The 22,197-nt window shown below is 40.2% G+C and overlaps 1 protein-coding gene across 1 annotated transcript in view; it reads left to right on the plus strand.

Moving 5' to 3' along the window:
* Window positions 1-22,197, plus strand: part of LOC100376822 (atrial natriuretic peptide receptor 1-like) — a 61,464-nt gene that overhangs the window by 37,491 nt on the left and 1,776 nt on the right. The window contains exons 8-18 of the mRNA XM_085495094.1: window positions 9,398-9,466; window positions 11,500-11,580; window positions 14,887-14,994; window positions 15,762-15,833; window positions 17,391-17,583; window positions 17,778-17,930; window positions 18,244-18,418; window positions 19,502-19,648; window positions 20,027-20,150; window positions 21,559-21,627; window positions 21,856-22,030. Coding sequence (XP_085351220.1) covers window positions 9,398-9,466; window positions 11,500-11,580; window positions 14,887-14,994; window positions 15,762-15,833; window positions 17,391-17,583; window positions 17,778-17,930; window positions 18,244-18,418; window positions 19,502-19,648; window positions 20,027-20,150; window positions 21,559-21,627; window positions 21,856-22,030 — 1,366 coding nt within the window. The remainder of the gene's footprint in view (window positions 1-9,397; window positions 9,467-11,499; window positions 11,581-14,886; window positions 14,995-15,761; window positions 15,834-17,390; window positions 17,584-17,777; window positions 17,931-18,243; window positions 18,419-19,501; window positions 19,649-20,026; window positions 20,151-21,558; window positions 21,628-21,855; window positions 22,031-22,197) is intronic.

The raw sequence follows: 22,197 nt of genomic DNA on the forward strand, positions 1-22,197 counted from the left end.
CACCTTACCATGCATTGCGTCACCTTACCATAACTCACGTCACCTTACCATACATCACGTCATCTTACTACACCTCACGTCACCTTGCTATACCTCACGTCACCTTGGCATACATCAAGTCAGCTTACCATACCTCACGTCATCTTGGCATGCATCAAGTCATCTTACTATTCCTCACCTCACTTTACCACACCTCACGTCATCTTAGCATACATCACGTTACCTAACCATACATCATATCAACTTACTATACCTCACGTCACCTTACCATACATCACGTCACCTTACCATACCTTACGTCACCTTTCCATAACTCACGTCACCTTTCCATAACTCACGTCACCTTTCCATAACTCACGTCACCTTACCATACCTCACGTCACCTTGCCATAACTCACGTCAACTTAACATATATCACGTCAGCTTACCATACCTCACGTCACCATACCATACATCACGTCATCTTACCATACCTAATGTCACCTTACCATGACTCGCGTCACCTTACCATAACTCACGTCATATTACCATACATCACGTCATCTCACTATACCCCACATCACCTCACCATACATCACGTCACCTTACCATGCACCACGTCACCTTGCAATACATAACGTCACCTCACCATACCTCACGTCATCTTACCATACCTCACGTCATCTCATTATACCCCACATCACCTCACCATACATCACGTCACCTTACCATACACCACGTCACCTTGCAATACATAACGTCACCTTACCATACATCACGTCACATTACCATACATTAAGTCATCTTACCATACATCATGTCACCTTACCATACACTATGTCACCTTACCATACACTACGTCACCTTACCATACATTACGTCACCTTACCACGACTCACGTCACCTTAACATGCATCACGTCATCTTACTATACCTCACGTCACCTTACCGTAACTCACGTCACCTTACAATTCTTCACGTCACCTTACCATACATCACGTCATCTTACCATACTACACGCCACCTTACCATACATCACGTCACCTTACCATACATCTCGTCACCTTACCATACCTCATGTCACCTTACCATGACTCACGTTATCTTACCATACATCACGTCATCAAACTATACCTCACGTCACCTTACCATACATCACGTCACATTACTTTACATCACGTCACCTTACCATACATCACATCACATCACCTTACTATACCTCACGTCACCTTGGCATGCATCACGTCATCTTACCATACCTCCCGTCACCTAACCATAACTCATGTCACCTTACCATAACTCACGTCACCTTACCATGCATCACGTTACCTTACCATGCATCACGTCACCTTACCATGCATCACGTCACCTTACCATGCATCACGTCACCTTACCATGCATCACGTCACCTTACCATACATCACGTCACCTTACCATACCATACATCTCGTCACCTTACCATGACTCACGTTATCTTACCATACATCACGTCGTCTTACTATACATCACGTCATCTTACTATACCTCACGTCACCTTACCATACCTCACGTCATCTTACCACACATCACGTCATCTTATCATACAACACGTCACCTTACCATGCATCACTTCAAAATACCATACATCTCGTCACCTTACAATTCTTCACGTCACCTTACCATACATCACGTCATCGTACCATACAACACGTCACCTTACCTTGCATCACTTCACCTTACCATACATCTCGTCACCTTATCATACCTCCCGTCACCTTACCATAACTCCCGTCACCTTACCATACATCACGTCATCTTACCATACATCACGTCATCTTACCATACAACACGTCACATAACCATGCATCACTTCACCTTACCATACATCTCGTCACCTTACAATTCTTCACGTCATCTTACCATACATCACGTCATCGTACCATACAACACGTCACCTTACCTTGCATCACTTCACCTTACCACACATCTCGTCACCTTACCATACCTCACGTCACCTTACCATACATCACGTCATCGTACCATACAACACGTCACCTTACCATGCATCACTTCACCTTACCATACATCTCGTCACCTTACCATACCTCACGTCATCTTACTATACCTCACGTCACCTTACCATACCTCACGTCATCTTAGCATACCTCACGTCACCTTACCATACCTCACGTCACCTTGGCATGCATCACGTCATCTTCCCATACCTCCAGTCACCTTACCATAACTCACGTCACCTTACCATACATCACGTCACCTTACCATACCATACATCTTGTCACCTTACCATACCTCACGTCACCTTACCATGACTCACGTTATCTTATCATACATCACGTCACCATACCATACCATACCTCACGTCACCTTACCATGTATTGCGTCACCTTACCATAACTCACGTCACCTTACCATACATCACGTCATCTTACTATACCTCACGTCACCTTACCACACCTCACGTCATCTTAGCATACCTCACGTCTCCTTACCATACTTCACGTCACCTTGGCATGCATCACGTCATCTTTCCATACCTCCCGTTACCTTACCATAACTCACGTCACCTCACCATACATAACGTCACCTTACCATACCTCACGTCACCTTACCATGACTCGCGTCACATTACCATACATTAAGTCATCTTACCATACATCATGTCACCTTACCATACACTATGTCACCTTACCATACACTACGTCACCTTACCATACATTACGTCACCTTACCACGACTCACGTCACCTTAACATGCATCACGTCATCTTACTATACCTCACGTCACCTTACCGTAACTCACGTCACCTTACAATTCTTCACGTCACCTTACCATACATCACGTCATCTTACCATACTACACGCCACCTTACCATACATCACGTCACCTTACCATACATCTCGTCACCTTACCATACCTCATGTCACCTTACCATGACTCACGTTATCTTACCATACATCACGTCATCAAACTATACCTCACGTCACCTTACCATACATCACGTCACATTACTTTACATCACGTCACCTTACCATACATCACATCACATCACCTTACTATACCTCACGTCACCTTGGCATGCATCACGTCATCTTACCATACCTCCCGTCACCTAACCATAACTCATGTCACCTTACCATAACTCACGTCACCTTACCATGCATCACGTTACCTTACCATGCATCACGTCACCTTACCATGCATCACGTCACCTTACCATGCATCACGTCACCTTACCATGCATCACGTCACCTTACCATACATCACGTCACCTTACCATACCATACATCTCGTCACCTTACCATGACTCACGTTATCTTACCATACATCACGTCGTCTTACTATACATCACGTCATCTTACTATACCTCACGTCACCTTACCATACATCACGTCATCTTACCATACATCACGTCATCTTATCATACAACACGTCACCTTACCATGCATCACTTCAAAATACCATACATCTCGTCACCTTACAATTCTTCACGTCACCTTACCATACATCACGTCATCGTACCATACAACACGTCACCTTACCTTGCATCACTTCACCTTACCATACATCTCGTCACCTTATCATACCTCCCGTCACCTTACCATAACTCCCGTCACCTTACCATACATCACGTCATCTTACCATACATCACGTCATCTTACCATACAACACGTCACATAACCATGCATCACTTCACCTTACCATACATCTCGTCACCTTACAATTCTTCACGTCATCTTACCATACATCACGTCATCGTACCATACAACACGTCACCTTACCTTGCATCACTTCACCTTACCACACATCTCGTCACCTTACCATACCTCACGTCACCTTACCATACATCACGTCATCGTACCATACAACACGTCACCTTACCATGCATCACTTCACCTTACCATACATCTCGTCACCTTACCATACCTCACGTCATCTTACTATACCTCACGTCACCTTACCATACCTCACGTCATCTTAGCATACCTCACGTCACCTTACCATACCTCACGTCACCTTGGCATGCATCACGTCATCTTCCCATACCTCCAGTCACCTTACCATAACTCACGTCACCTTACCATACATCACGTCACCTTACCATACCATACATCTTGTCACCTTACCATACCTCACGTCACCTTACCATGACTCACGTTATCTTATCATACATCACGTCACCATACCATACCATACCTCACGTCACCTTACCATGCATTGCGTCACCTTACCATAACTCACGTCACCTTACCATACATCACGTCATCTTACTATACCTCACGTCACCTTACCACACCTCACGTCATCTTAGCATACCTCACGTCTCCTTACCATACTTCACGTCACCTTGGCATGCATCACGTCATCTTTCCATACCTCCCGTTACCTTACCATAACTCACGTCACCTCACCATACATAACGTCACCTTACCATACCTCACGTCACCTTACCATGACTCGCGTTATCTTACCATACATCACGTCATCTTACCATACCTCACGTCATCTTACCATGCCTTGCGTCACCTTACCATAACTCACGTCACCTTATCATACCTCACCTCATCTTAGCATACCTCGCGTCACCTTACCATACCTCGCGTCATCTTGGCATGCATCACGTCATCTTACTCTATACCTCACGTCACTTCACCACACCTCACGTCATCTTAGCACACATCACGTCACCTTACCATACATCACATCACCTTACCATACACTACGTCACCTTGCCATACATCACGTCACCTTACTATACCTCACGCCAACTTATCATACATCACGTCACCTTACCATACATAACGTCATCTTACCATACATCATGTCACCTGACCACACACTACGTCACCTTACCATACATCACGTCACCTTACCATACATAACGTCATCTTACCATACATCACGTCACCTTACCACGACTCACGTCACATTAACATACATCACGTCATCTTACTATACCGCACGTCACCTTACCATACATCATATCACCTTGCCATGACTCACGTCACCTTACTATAACTCACGTCACATTACCATACATCATATCACCTTGCCATGACTCACGTCACCTCACCATGACTCACGTCACCTTGCTATACCTCACGTCACCTTGCTATACCTCACGTCACCTTGGCATACATCAAGTCAGCTTACCATACCTCACGTCACCTTGGCATACATCAAGTCAGCTTACCACACCTCACTTCACCTTGGCATACATCAAGTCAGCTTACCATACCTCACGTCACCTTACCATACCTCACGTCACCTTACCATACATCACGTAATCTTACTATACCTCACGTCACCTTACCATACCTCACGTCATCTTAGCATACCTCACGTCACTTTACCACACCTCACGTCATCTTAGCACACATCACGTCACCTTACCATACATCACATCACCTTACCATACACTACGTCACCTTGCCATACATCACGTCACCTTACTACACCTCACGCCAACTTATCGTACATCACGTCACCTTACCATACATAACGTCATCTTACCATACATCATGTCACCTTACCACACACTACGTCACCTTACCATACATCACGTCACCTTACCATACCTAACGTCATCTTACCATACATCACGTCACCTTACCACGACTCACGTCACATTAACATACATCACGTCATCTTACTATACCGCACGTCACCTTACCATACATCATATCACCTTGCCATGACTCACGTCACCTCACCATGACTCACGTCACCTTGCTATACCTCACGTCACCTTGCTATACCTCACGTCACCTTGCTATACCTCACGTCACCTTGGCATACATCAAGTCAGCTTACCACACCTCACGTCACCTTGGCATACATCAAGTCAGCTTACCATACCTCACGTCACCTTACCATACCTCACGTCACCTTACCATACCTCACGTCACCTTACCATACATCACGTCATCTTACTATACCTCGCGTCACCTTACCATACCTCACGTCATCTTAGCATACCTCATGTCACCTTACCATACCTCACGTCACCTTGGCATGCATCACGTCATCTTACCATACCTCCAGTCACCTTACCATAACTCACGTCACCTTACCATACCATACATCTTGTCACCTTACCATACCTCACGTCACCTTACCATGACTCACGTTATCTTATCATACATCACGTCACCATACCATACCATACCTCACGTCACCTTACCATGCATTGCGTCACCTTACCATAACTCACGTCACCTTACCATACATCACGTCATCTTACTATACATCACGTCACCTTACCATACCATACATCTTGTCACCTTACCATACCTCACGTCACCTTACCATGACTCACGTTATCTTATCATACATCACGTCACCATACCATACCATACCTCACGTCACCTTACCATGCATTGCGTCACCTTACCATAACTCACGTCACCTTACCATACATCACGTCATCTTACTACACCTCACGTCACCTTACCATACCTCACGTCACCTTACCATACCTCACGTCACCTTACCATACATAACGTCACCTTACCATACCTCACGTCACCTTACCATACCTCACGTCACCTTACCATGACTCACGTTATCTTACCATACATCACGTCATCTTACCATACCTCACGTCATCTTACCATGCCTTGCGTCACCTTACCATAACTCACGTCACCTTACCATACCTCACCTCATCTTAGCATACCTCGCGTCACCTTACCATACCTCGCGTCATCTTGGCATGCATCACGTCATCTTACTATACCTCACGTCACTTTACCACACCTCACGTCATCTTAGCACACATCACGTCACCTTACCATACATCACATCACCTTACCATACACTACGTCACCTTGCCATACATCACGTCACCTTACTATACCTCACGCCAACTTATCATACATCACGTCAGCTTACCATACATCACGTCATCTTACCATACATCATGTCACCTTACCACACACTACGTCACCTTACCATACATCACGTCACCTTACCATACATCACGTCACCTTACCATACCTAACGTCATCTTACCATACATCACGTCACCTTACCACGACTCACGTCACATTAACATACATCACGTCATCTTACTATACCGCACGTCACCTTACCATACATCATATCACCTTGCCATGACTCACGTCACCTTACTATAACTCACGTCACATTACCATACATCATATCACCTTGCCATGACTCACGTCACCTCACCATGACTCACGTCACCTTGCTATACCTCACGTCACCTTGCTATACCTCACGTCACCTTGGCATACATCAAGTCAGCTTACCATACCTCACGTCACCTTGGCATACATCAAGTCAGCTTACCACACCTCACGTCACCTTGGCATACATCAAGTCAGCTTACCATACCTCACGTCACCTTACCATACCTCACGTCACCTTACCATACATCACGTCATCTTACTATACCTCACGTCACCTTACCATACCTCACGTCATCCTAGCATACCTCACGTCACCTTACCATACCTCACGTCACCTTGGCATTCATCACGTCATCTTACCATACCTCCAGTCACCTTACCATAACTCACGTCTCCTTACCATACATCACGTCACCTTACCATACATCACGTCACCTTACCATATCATACATCTTGTCACCTTACCATACCTCACGTCACCTTACCATGACTCACGTTATCTTATCATACATCACGTCACCATACCATACCATACCTCACGTCACCTTACCATGCATTGCGTCACCTTACCATAACTCACGTCACCTTACCATACATCACGTCATCTTACTATACCTCACGTCACCTTACCATACCTCACGTCATCTTAGCATACCTCACGTCTCCTTACCATACTTCACGTCACCTTGGCATGCATCACGTCATCTTTCCATACCTCCCGTTACCTTACCATAACTCACGTCACCTTACCATACATAACGTCACCTTACCATACCTCACGTCACCTTACCATACCTCACGTCACCTTACCATGACTCACGTCATCTTACCAAACATCACGTCATCTTACCATACCTCACGTCATCTTACCATGCCTTGCGTCACCTTACCATAACTCACGTCACCTTACCATACCTCACCTCATCTTAGCATACCTCGCGTCACCTTACCATACCTCGCGTCATCTTGGCATGCATCACGTCATCTTACTATACCTCACGTCACTTTACCACACTTCACGTCATCTTAGCACACATCACGTCACCTTACCATACATCACGTCACCTTACCATACACTACGTCACCTTGCCATACATCACGTCACCTTACTATACCTCACGCCAACTTATCATACATCACGTCACCTTACCATACATCACGTCATCTTACCATACATCATGTCACCTTACCACACACTACGTCACCTTACCATACATCACGTCACCTTACCATACCTAACGTCATCTTACCATACATCACGTCACCTTACCACGACTCACGTCACATTAACATACATCACGTCATCTTACTATACCGCACATCACCTTACCATACATCATATCACCTTGCCATGACTCACGTCACCTTACTATAACTCACGTCACATTACCATACATCATATCACCTTGCCATGACTCACGTCACCTCACCATGACTCACGTCACCTTGCTATACCTCACGTCACCTTGCTATACCTCACGTCACCTTGCTATACCTCACGTCACCTTGGCATACATCAAGTCAGCTTACCATACCTCACGTCACCTTGGCATACATCAAGTCAGCTTACCACACCTCACGTCACCTTGGCATACATCAAGTCAGCTTACCATACCTCACGTCATTTTACCATACATCGCGCCATCTTACCATACATCACGTCACCTTACCATACCTCATGTCATATTACGATACATCACGTCATCTTACTATACCTTACGTCACCGTACCATACATCATGTCACCTTACCATACATTATGTCACCTTACTATACATCACGTCACCTTACTATACATCACGTTACCTTACCACACATCGCATCACCTTACCATACTTCCTTTTGTCATGTCTCGCGCAACCTTACCATACCTCACATTAACATATAAGTCACAAAAACTTCGATACACTGTAGTAACTAATGAGCAACAGTTTTGAACGCTGCTAATAATCGGTGGCAATTACACAAAACACTTTACTGCATAGCGTCGTGCACTCGACCGTCCTACAAATATACTCTGTTGTATCTTATAACATGGGCACGGAGTAGGCTGTAAATGATGTAGTACATCATGAACGTTTGCACTTAAATATACATTGATTCATGCAAATATACCAACCATGCATTGACCTTGGTATTGATATGTGTAATTGATTTAATTCTTCAGTAAACCACAAAGCAAATCAGTCAACTCATGGTTGACGTATCCATAACGAATGCCTTAGTGGCTTCTCCTCCTGACATATTTTTCTTCTTTTCTCATTTCAGACATCTGCTGTATCCTTGAAATCAACAACAGATAACGACCACGTGTTCACAAAGACATGCACTTACAAAGTATGTGTTACCAATTGCAAACCTTTGACTTTTCTTGGCACACGCACCATAACCCAGTGGCGTTCCATACAGTGTACACATTTAGATGTTCGCTGAGTGTTTGTGTGAGTGCATGATCCGAAAGCGACTTATATAAATTCTTCTTGCAATCAAATGTATTATAATGGAATTTTGCCCACGAGGAATAGTCTAACGATTCTACTTTTCTTTGCACTCTTGTTGAAAATAACATTGGTTGTAATGACATCAAAAAGGAACACTTCCAGCCTCACACGCAAGGAACAACAATTATAGTCCACTGTAATGAAAAATAAGTCATGAATAAAAACGGATTGTAATTGATTCGTTTGATATTTTCTGATCTATCAGTTCAAAGCCAATCGATGTTAGACACAATGAGACATTTACCTCAATGCGAGATTAAAGACTCATTGAAGTGTTTGTTCAAAATGACGACGTATCGTGGTTTGTAGGGATTACTCTTAATTTAATTTCTGAAACATTAATCTTCAAATAGTTTATAATACGTCACACATTGTCAAAAATCATCGATTCAGATCATGGTCAATGCAACAGAAAATTAAAACTATTTATATAACTTTTATGGTCGCCACGCACATAGAACAACTTTGGTCGGATTATTTACTTTGATTCACATTAAAGAGCCATAGTCATCGCCTCGCAACATGTTCAACGTGTGTAAACTATACCATTTGATGTTATATCAAGTTTTGAACACACGCTGTATGACGACTGCAAAATGAACACATCCTTAAATACTCTTAAATACAAATGTCAGTCTAGACTACAGTGATTTGGGAAAGCAATCAAACGATTAATCGGGGGAGAAATTAGCGATGAATTAAAACATTTCCTGCTGACTCTTTTCCTCCTAACAGGTATTTCAGCAAACAACGTGTTAATGATATACTGTGAATCCCTTGGCGATGCGGGGCAGTTCAAGTTGCTTTAATCTCACCAAATTACCATTATTCTCAGTGTGCGTGTTTATAAAGTAACAATGCACAGACAGTCATTGACCAAATATGATTGTCGGACACAATAATTTTAAGGATAATAGTTATATGAAAATTTAAGATTCGAAGATAAATATTTATCTGTCATCGTAACGCCAGAAGTTACAGCGTGCCGTAATTTTGCGATATTGCACTGGGTATTTTCATCCTACCATATTAGGAATTGAGAATTCTAAATAGGGACTGATTACACGCGTAAGCATCCTCTAATAATAATAAAAAAAACATGGCATCCCCCAGGGTTTGACCAGACACCACATAAAGAAGTTTGCTTAATCTGTTCTCAGTAAACTTTTTTTGTATTTTGGCATTTCCATGATGTATCCTTGGGAGGAAAAGATGTATAATAATTAGGTTATTACGAGGATACCTAAAAGTATGCACTCAGACAGTACGCCGTCGCACCAACTTCCGCTGCGCGTCGGTCGATACTCCCGCTGTACTGTCTTTGTACATACTTTTCGGTATCATCTTAATAACGTCCAAATCACTCATATGAATAAAAGTAATGCCACTAAAATAAACAACTGTGATTGCTTATACAATCATTTCTTAGTAACAGACGACTACGGATAAAAATAATATTTTAATTGAACGGATGGAGATGCACAATGTACGCTACAAATGTGGAGAATTTACAGCAATTACGGTTCACGTAACACTACAAATGCTTTGATTATGTTCACGTAAGTGATCTACATGTTTCAGGGTGTGTAACTTGTAGCGAAGGAAGCACGGTAGAATAAGTCCTAATTTGTATTATGCATGTTCGAATTGAGAAGAAACAGAATCACAATGCCACGAGAATCACTGTACCCCCAAATCGCGATACACTCACGACGCTCGATCACTTTATGAAGAAAATAGGCTACGGGCACTTAACAATGAATCAATCTAGGGGAAATAACAGAATATTACCTCGATCAACGTTATCACCTTCGAATTGCACTTTCATTACTGATTGTTATGGGCCTAATTCCATTCCTCTCTCCCCAGGGTAATGTTTACGCTATAAAGTTCTTCACTCCAGGAAAGCGGATCGCGCTAACACCGCCATTACTGTTGGAATTAAAACAGGTAAGTCAATCTGATCACCGGACTGACGAACTAGGATGCTACAGTATAGATGAGTACAAAGTGTTTCGTCTATATAACGTACGTGCATTTATTACACACAGTTCCATTCAAGCATGAATTTTGAAAATTGTTTGAGATATATTTAAATTGGTATGACCCTATGTCTTAATATAGAGTTCTTACCTAGAAATACGTACAATCGGGTCACGGAACTCAAACATTCTTGTTATGCATTGCAAGAGCGTTTTTATCAGATGTCGGTTCACACTGATACTTGTTTTTGCTAATCGCCTTGACAGCTTGTCGTGTCGTATAAATACAGCATCGAGCACTTTGGCCGCGAAGCGTTGTATCTATCTCGTGATGTGTTGTTTTTCAATGCTGTATTTTCTCTAGCTTTGCTTCTGAAAATACGAGCACAGGTTACATTGCAACACCCGTTAAAAGGCGGTGGTCGTCGCGCAGCGCGTGTTCGGATTCCATGTAAACAAACAATGTATTTTACACGCGTTGCGTACGTCGCTATGAGTCCCACGTAGAACTGAACGCAGCGCGACGACTACTGTACTTTAAATAACTTCCATTCCCCGCAAACGTCAGGACATGGCGTTCAGTCATAATATAATATTTAAAAAATGTAATAAATGAGTAATTACACGTCACTAGCTGCAAAATCAGTTCATTTTATTGCTTTCCTTGCTTTTTTTGGAAAACACTTAAAAGTAGTAAACATATAAGAAGTTAAATATATAACATACATTTGCATATGCTCGGCGCAGATATCCGGGCATTTTCACCGTCTGGCAAGATGTATATAACTCTCAGTATCTTATATACTTCTAGGGTTCACCAGAAGTTAGCTTTAAGTTGAAGCCGTTTGACATTTATTAATTACAGCATATCAAAATAATTTATTATATGCCTTACTTACTCAGTAACTTGAGTTTGACCTGCCCCATTTTCTGAAATCTTAGTGTATTACATTAAAAGTGTAGCACACAAGTATTAGATTATTAGCGATTATATGCATAACTAAGTTAAGTAATTCAAAGTTACTATGTACATTTCACCCCTGATTTTGTTTCACAAGACAGCAATGTAAATTTTCGTTGATATTCACATATTTAAAATTGAGTAGAAGGCCACACATATGTTGACTATTGCTGTTATACAACTTTTCATTTTTGCGAAATAATATAAAATATAAAACGTTTAAAGCGAGGTAGTCGTCACCTGCGCATGCATCCGATGACCATAGCGTGTCATTGTTTACAAACAAGCGTCTACCCATGAGCCTTTGCGTTTTTAACATGTGTTGTTATCGCTTGGGACTCAATTCTCACGCGTGCGCAGGTGACTACCTTCCCGCTTTAGCGGCGTGGTGTTGGGTAAACACCACATTTTCACATTAATATTTTCTATTTTAAACTATAATCAATTATTAGAATTAATGATAGATTTCGATGAAAGGATTGGACATTATCGGTACTTTGCGTATAGCACCTGTAACCTATCTAGTGCCTGTGTATCATTTAGCAATATGGCATGACTATTAAGTACACTGCAGATTAGGGTTGTCTTTATTATTCGATTGAAAAGCACACATTGCGTAATTGGCGCGGTTTCATTTTGTTCATATTTCACATGTAGTACTTCAGGGTCGTATCAGCATGCCGATGGTTACCTCGCAAACATGTAGTAGAGGGATGTTCCATTTTGTTCATATATAATGATTAAATATGTTATGTACATGTACGATATGATTTCAATACAGCAATACAGCAACTGTTATGTGATATGACAAGTCACTTAGAAACTGGTTATATGACATGAATGCATGTCTAAATGGGCATCCCTATAACATGAATGGCCAAGCAAAGAAGGGTTACGTGGAATGTCGTTGTACGGAACTCCAATCAAATGCTTTCATGAATCGTTGAAATTGAAATGAACGTTCAGTCAATTAAAGTTGAATACTGTTAAACAACAGAGCGAGATAAAGAACAATCCATGAAAAAATTCTCGAATTCTCCTTACAAAAGCAAAAATTACACAAGCGGTATTCTGAATACAATTAATGTACACGTGACATGAATAGTTTGTGCATATGTTAGCTCAGAGTGACACGATAGTCACATGCTCAAATAGATATCCCCGCATGCCACCAGTTATATGTCCCAAATGTGCTGATGTATGATTAAGATACACTCTAACATGTAGTATACACACCCCTACAAAGTTTTAAAATTAGCTAAAAGTGTTCTTCGTGCAAGTTCTGTTTTATGAACTGACAATAATAATATCAACAAGTTGAGTAGGTGGATACAAAATATTTTCGACTAGAATGCTATCTACTTGCTATTTACTAGAAGAAAATGTTAATGTTCAAATGTAATGCTCTTAGGCTATATATGTATAGGTTAGATCACGGTCCGAGGTGACTATGAGAACTTGAAGTAGACGTAGGCCTGAGTTTTAATTCTCATAGTCACCGAGTGGCGTGATCAAACCGACTTAGCACCGGCTAATCAGCCCGAGAAAATATTCGTAATAGCCAATGAAATGATGACATTTTGACAGCAATCAAACATGTGAAATAACATTTTAGTACATTATGGTTACATTTTGTCAAAATGTTGCAACGATGGCCTACGTGCTGCCAGTAGTGTCAGTTGAATGAACTAGACGTTTTCTGTAACTCAATGGATACTTTATATCTGATCTTGGTGTTATGAATAAATTGTTGCAATGACAATCCTTTGTTTTCTTGCGTTTTTTCAGCCGTGATCTAAGTGAATTCAGGGTGAAATAGAACCACACTTTATCGCCACTCTGATTGGTCGAGGGCTGTTGGCCATGTGCTAAGACTATATATATATATATACAGGTTACATTGCACCACCCGTTAAAGGGCGGTGGTCGCCGTGCAGCGCTTGTTCGGATTCCATGTAAATAAACAATGTATTTTAAACGCGTTATATACGTCACTATGAGTCCCATATTGAACAGGGCGCGACGGTACGACTAACAAAAAAACGTAATACAACTATTTTGGTCTGACAGTTAATGTTCTTTTCATATTTTCTTGTTCTTTTTCAGTCACTGTAAAATGACATTTTTCCTCTGTAACATGTTATGTAATTACAATGAGTATACCTTGAGGCCGGAGGCCTACAGTATTATGAATAAATTTATTATTATTTATTATTATATCACATAATCTCCCGTTGTTTGATGAAGTTACATTGAAGATATAAGTATATACGAGCTTCATCATAGATTACCTTTATTTGTATTTGTCAATAGATGCGAGACCTGAGTCATGCGAATATTACAAGATTTATTGGGGCTTGCTTCGATGACACTGAAAGAAGTTGCATGATAACCGAATACTGCCAAAAAGGAAGTCTACAGGTAAGCATTTCTCCTTGCTAGAGTAGCATTGTGTAACGTAAATTATAGTTTTTTTTCATGCAATGGCGTTTATATGGGCGGGCCGGGTTGGTTGTGGTTGTATATGCAATGCTATAATTTCCGAATATGCGACTACGAGTTAGAAACTTTTCGTTTTGAAACGACTTCATCTATATTTTCACATCTTCCGGCACATACAACTAGTAACCTGTTATTTTCATTAATATAACTTGCGGCAATTTGGCGCGAAATAATATAGAAATCAAACTCCCTATAGATAGCATCAGAAAGAACTGAATTGCATTATTCCCTGACGTTTTGTAGCCAAACTCTTAGGCCCTTAGCCCTCGTACTTCAGTGGCTCACCGAAGTCGCGAATTTCCCCCTAATAATTACGACCGGAGTCGATACTTGTCCTCAAAAACCCGCCTATTCTTGTTTTAAATTGAATTGCAAATCTATAGATTAACTATTTGATTAGCAGTCCTGGTCACAATGAAGACCATAATTACTCTGTCGTTTGAAGTGCGCAATTAATTTGATTGACCATTTTTACAGGGGGATTCATAACGGATTGTAGCGGGTAATCATGTTGATGGTGATCGCTGGAGACACTTGATATCGGGGAATGTGTCATTAGGCTCCGTACTTACGGGAGATCGTGACAAGCAGCTCATATTCGTGTGATTGGATTAGACAAGTACCACGTACCTCGTTTCACACATCCGTGACATCGTTGTTTTAACTACATTGTGTTTTAATTTTAGGATATTCTTGAGAATGAGGTCATCAAATTGGACTGGATGTTCAGATATTCTCTTATGCTTGACGTTTGCAAGGTAAAGTTTTTAATATCATCAGTATTGGTATTTCAATCGTATCAGTTGATCAATCACGTGATCTGGGCCGTGGAATAAGACGATTCATACATATTTTATTTGGTTATTCATATTAGATGATCATTGTTTTTTTCAGATTATTGTCTAAAAAAGACAAAATTCGCAATTAACATTAATTACCATAATGATTAGTTCCCCTCTAAAAGTATGAATATAAAACAAACACAGTTGGAAAAACAATAATTCGTAATTAAAACATTATATAACAGTTACTGCATTTCCTTCCGCCATTCTGGACAGGAGGTAACAGTGACGTGATACAGCTGCTTCTTCCCAATTTACCTCACACCACACGCCTACTTACTTTCACCCATATGGTTACTTCGCACTACAGTCATTTCGTCACTTCGTACGAAACTGATTACTAATAAAGATTAAATATGCATAAATTATCAGCTGCCTGCAAGTATGCTTTTAATTGCACATACACTTCTTATTTAATAATAAACAATAATCCAAACCTAAGTGTCTGTTATTTTTTAAATGGTTTACGTAGTTTAGATTAAACACGGTAGTTGGTCCATAGTGCCAGATTTTTAAAATACGCTGTCAAATATTCGTGAAGACGCACCTTGTATCACAATGCAAAATAACCAATGCTTAATTAAGTATTTTGAAGTGCATGTTACATATTTACAAAATCTTATTCTGAATAAGAAATAGTGTGCATAATAGTGTCGTACAACGTGATATAGAACGTAGCAATTGTAAAGTATCGAGTGAATTGTCATGTTTTAGCAACGATATGTTGCTAGGATGGAAGATATTTATATTAGACGAGTGGAGAAGATCAGTATGCGGGAGAATGGGATCATGTTGGGCGAAAAGGTAGTTGACAGTACATCATTGAAGATATGGGAAAAGGCTGGTGGTGACGCATGTCTGAAACCAGTGAGTGTAATGGGTGGCGGTAACTGCCTGTTCAACGCCCTATCTGTTGCCTGTGTCGGAGATGAGAGTGCTATTACCGAGCTTAGATTGAGGACATGCATCGAGATGGTAAACAACCAGGAGTATTACACCCACTATGACAATGACAGTGCAAACGACTCGATCATATTTTTCGATATCACTGAGCAACTTATTAGGTGAACACTTGGATACTGATTTGCCGATTTTAAAGATATGAAATAGCTTTTCGTTATATGGCAAGTGAATCCTGCACAACCTGGATAATAGAGCGATTATAAAAGAACTGGCAACACGATTAAAACCGCGAAAACAAAAATGAGTACTTTTAAAGTTACTGAATACTGTATTAGCAGATATAGTCTTTAGCTGCGATGCACAGCACTGCTACGAGTAAGATAAGTGTTTCCGCGTGAATACAGCCAAATAATGGACCCAATTCCCCGAGTTACGTAATGCTTCATTAAGTTGATTACGCTTCAGGTAATCCAATCGAGTACGTGTATTTGTAAATTCATTGCTTTAAATTCAACCAATTTCAAGAAAATGGAGTATATCAGCACGTTCTTTTTTCTATTTAATTTCCAGGGATTAGAATATCTTCAAAACAGTTTTCTTCGTTGTCATGGTAACCTGAAATCATCTAACTGCGTCGTTGACAGCCGATTCGTCCTTAAGCTCACGGACTTTGGTCTGAGTGAGCTACGCCCACCTGTTCCCACCTACACAGATACAGGCGGTGTCTTTGATAACATAGCGGACGAAGAAAAGGTATTTAAAAGTAAGTGTTCCACAACGTGTTATTTTTTGTTTAGCTATTAGTATCGCTAAGATGTCATTTCTTATATTATTGGGCTGGTTGTTTTTTTTTTAAAGAAAACATGAAAACAATATGTGTGGAATAGTTTGGCGCGGAGGGCGCTATGATCATTTTAAATACGTGGTACTACCCACTTGTTTGTTTCATTAAAATAGGTATGCTTTGGAAGGCCCCGGAGATTTTAAGAGGAAGCGTCCTTTCAAGTGGAAATCAGAAGGCCGATATCTACGCATTTTCTATCATTATGCAAGAGATTGCAATACGTTGTGGACCATTCTACACGGATGAATACAACCTAACGCCAGCAGGTGAGTCGGCTTTGCTAACATTGTTCTGATGAATAGATCAGTGCGCGGATACGATAAGGAAAACCTACAAGGCTATTCAAACTGACGTCATCGTTGTATTGACTGTCGTATTGTTTTATATGTTTTGTTTCTATAATGTTAACAGCATTTAGTTGTGTCAGAACTGGAAAAAGTCTTCGTATGAGTTGAATGTCGACAACGATATTATGATTGATAGGCAAAACAAAAGGTAATGTCTTCACTAACGTCAGAATGAAATAAACAAGGCGTACATGTCAGTACAATAACACATGTACAATACTTCTTATTACAGAAATGATTGAGAACGTGAGATCTGTGCATTCTCCTCCATTTCGACCGTTAGTAGGGGGACTCGACTGTCCCAAAGAACTTGAAGGACTGATGACACGGTGCTGGGCAGAAGACCCAAGTGAAAGACCAGATATATCGCATATTAAAGGCATAGTGCGAAAACTCAACCCCGCAACGTAAGTCTCTCGTATGTTATCGATGTTAACACATTTGATTGGCGCGTAATGCTGATCATGTGATGTAGTGTATAGACGACATAATTTGGAATCTTGTAACATATATTTGTTTGCCGCTGGACGATCTATCATATTTATTTTGTATCACATTTTACCACCCTTGTTCTTGAATAATGTGCTTGCTTCTGCGTGTTCCTTGTGCAGATGTGGTCTTATTATTGACCCTCCAGAGTTATCAGCGTATATATTCCATGGCACAACTGACTTTCCAATACTGTATTGAACGGGAAAGTCGGGCAATATTGCCTGAGTCTGTGCACTCAAAAAAGATCTTAAGATAATAAAACGATTGGAGAATTGCTAATTTATTTGAGGTCATGATGTCATCTTTGCCTAGTTACTGTGTAACCGTCAAATCATGACAAGTGGTTCATTCTTATAAGCACACGTATATGACGTAATGTGGCATGGCTAAATATAGCATGCGAAACTAGTGTTTTAAAACGCATGTATTTCTGATCCAGTGATGGTCTAGGGCAAGATAGCATGGAATAAAAAATGTTTCTATAAGCGGAAGTGTTGTTCGACTACTAATCACCGGTTTAATTATTGCATGTATTGTTCAGACGACGTAGCCAGTGACTATATAATAATTATGATCTGCGGGAAATAGCAAATTAAATCATATTTACATAATAACAACGAAATTTAGATAAATATACAGGATGTAGGATCAACAACTTGGCGGGAAATGTTGTGGCTTCACAATCGCTATATTTGCTAACGTGCTGTTTACTAATTTTCTCAAAAGCATTCGTGTAACTTAGCAGCCCAGTAAATGCGTGAAGTGTATTCTGAAACCTTGCATGTATCTATCTGCCTCAAACGAGTAATAAACTAGTCGATCGGCGATTGCGATTTTGTAAAGTTTTAGCGCAGAGGACGTGTGTGTGTACATCGATGCATATGATATTACATCAGTGTATTCCTTAAGAAACTCTAAGATGCTCATTTATAACGATTGTTTAGAGTGTTTTATCTAGAACATAATTCAATTTCCAATATACTGTGTTTTCATTATAGTAAAAAAGGAGACAATATACTGGACAATTTACTAGCCCGTATGGAACAATACGCTAACAATCTAGAAGGTTTGGTGGAAGAGAGAACATCACAGTATTTAGAGGAGAAGAAACGAGCTGAAGATTTGTTAGACAGACTCTTACCAAGGTAGATTATTTTGTAGTTTATTTCTTTATTTTTTCTGTAAAAGGACGAAAAAATAATTATCCATCCGAATACATCCGTGCGTGCACACAACATATATGTCTGTTATTCTATTTCGATGCAGTGTGAATGACTGTCGGTCAATTTGTTCTTGTACATACTACTGTTACCTTTAGTTGTTTTTCATCCATTTAACTACATGCCGATGGATGTGTAGATTATTATCATTAGAGAAACTCTATCCGGATTGCAAGAATTGTGTGTAACCACATATCTTTGAATACTGGTCTTTGTTTCGATTAAGATTCACGGTTTAACGGACAAATAACAATGTGCCTTTATTGGATAATTAAAAATGTACGTTTTTTATCTCCATGACAGATCTGTCTCCAGTCAGCTAAAACAAGGCAAGAATGTGCAAGCAGAGTGGTTTGATGAAGTAACGATTTATTTTAGTGACATTGTAGGTTTTACTGCATTATCGGCGTGCAGTACCCCCATACAGGTAATATTTATAGAAGTAATTATTACCATCCGAGCCTCGTGCGTCTTCGTGAACAAAGACCTAATTACGGCAACTGATACATTCAATTCAAAACCTATTTATTTAATTCAATTTTATTTCACAGCAAGATAAACAGGAAAACAGCTGTGAAGTACTTATAAGATACACCATAAAAGAACACATGGCTACAAAATTATTAGAACGCTATACACTCGAGCTTAAATAAGTATACAATTCAGACTTCCCAGTAAAACTGTCATCATTTGACAAATCAACAACCGTATAAAATAATAAGACTATTCTCTTGCCAAATGAAAGTGGAATGTTGAAAATATTGTAATAGATTAGACAGCTGGATTTATTTCACAAATATATGATATAATATATACGTTGTCGGAGAGCTCCTTTAACGCGGTAACCATACAACGGTTCCATAATTACCAGTGCGCCTAAATTTTTTTTTGTTACGTAGATACCAAGATCTTTGGTGACAGCAACTCACTGTAAAGCGGCGTCTTCGAAAGAGTAATTATCACGAGTAATGAAATAGTTTTGTTTGTTTTGTCATATTTACCAATTTGCGCCTGGTATTTGTTTTCCTCGTATATACGAAAAAGGGGGCGAAGTGGTTGTGCTTGTACGTCGCTATGCATTGTGGGTAATACATGGGAATGTAGAATAATGCCGATGACGCATATAGTTGTTCATTAGTGTGTGGGTATACGGCTAGAATAAATGTGCCATACCTACACAAGGCCTGTGATACACGAGTCGCCTCTGGTTACAGCATTCTTTCAGTGAACGTGACCAAAAACAATGGACCAGTGTTTCCACTGTGAATGGTTTCGGGGGCTTGAAGTGAAGCACAATCGACTTGTATGTGGTTGGACAATATGTATCACAATCATATATGCACTGTGTATTCACGTTGCAGATGATTGTGATTTAAATTCAATACGATTTTTTAACAAAATACATGTTAAATGTATGAACATGAACGATTCAAACGAAGTGAACGAATCGCGGCGTGTTATGTAATCTTCGAGTCCACATCCCATCGCTTCGTGTGCGGATTATTATCACATTTGGATTTGTTTCTTCTTTCCATATCTCCCTTCTTTGACAATGAAGAAAGATTGATATAATTGGAGAAACAATAAAAAAGAATTGTTACTAATTCGCAAACTCACATTCACGACAAAAACGAATGTTGTCCTTCAGCTTTCGGACTGCCTAGTACACGATAAGTAACGAGTAAGTAGTGTCTGCGCGAGTTTCGTTGTATTGGGTAAAAAAAACTCAATATTAGGACACGTCATACAATAGCCTCCTCCACAAAGTAGCTTGTTTTCACCAAAACACAACGTTTTTGATTATAAACTATTTTTGTTTTCTGACTCTTTTACAGATAGTTGACCTTTTGAATGATCTGTATACGTGCTTCGATGCAATTATCGATAACTATGACGTTTACAAGGTAAGATATTGCCATTCAGTTGTTCACTGATTTGTTGTATTTTTTGTTAGTTGGGGTTTCGAAAGGGGATATCATTAATGCGTTCGCAATAATGGAGTTAGTGGTGTATTTTAGGCGGTGGTGTATTTACTAAACAGGATTTATTTGTATTGCTGTGCCGTTTATTATTAATTAAGAACTTAAATTATTTGTTTCGAAACTAAGATTTCTTTTTAATTCTGCTCTTAGGTTGAGACGATAGGAGACGCGTATATGGTGGTGTCCGGGTTACCTGTTAGAAATGGCGACCATCATGTTTGCGAAATAGCCAAGATGTCACTGACCTTGCTGGAAGCAGTTAATACATTTAAAATCAGACACATGCCAAAAGAACAGTTGAAACTGCGAATAGGTGTTCATTCAGGTTTGTTATTAACAGCATTCGCTATTAATTATAGGTTTGATTGAACTACGAAGAAATGAATAAACACTTTGTTATTACCACGATATCTAGTGTTATGAGGTTGTCGCTGCAAACATTACTATGAACAGATAAAAACAGTGAACTACACTCATAAATCGGTCTAGGTG

The sequence above is a fragment of the Saccoglossus kowalevskii genome, chromosome 21, assembly GCF_978046115.1.
Source record: "Saccoglossus kowalevskii chromosome 21, keSacKowa6.1, whole genome shotgun sequence".
Classification (NCBI taxonomy): domain Eukaryota; kingdom Metazoa; phylum Hemichordata; class Enteropneusta; family Harrimaniidae; genus Saccoglossus; species Saccoglossus kowalevskii.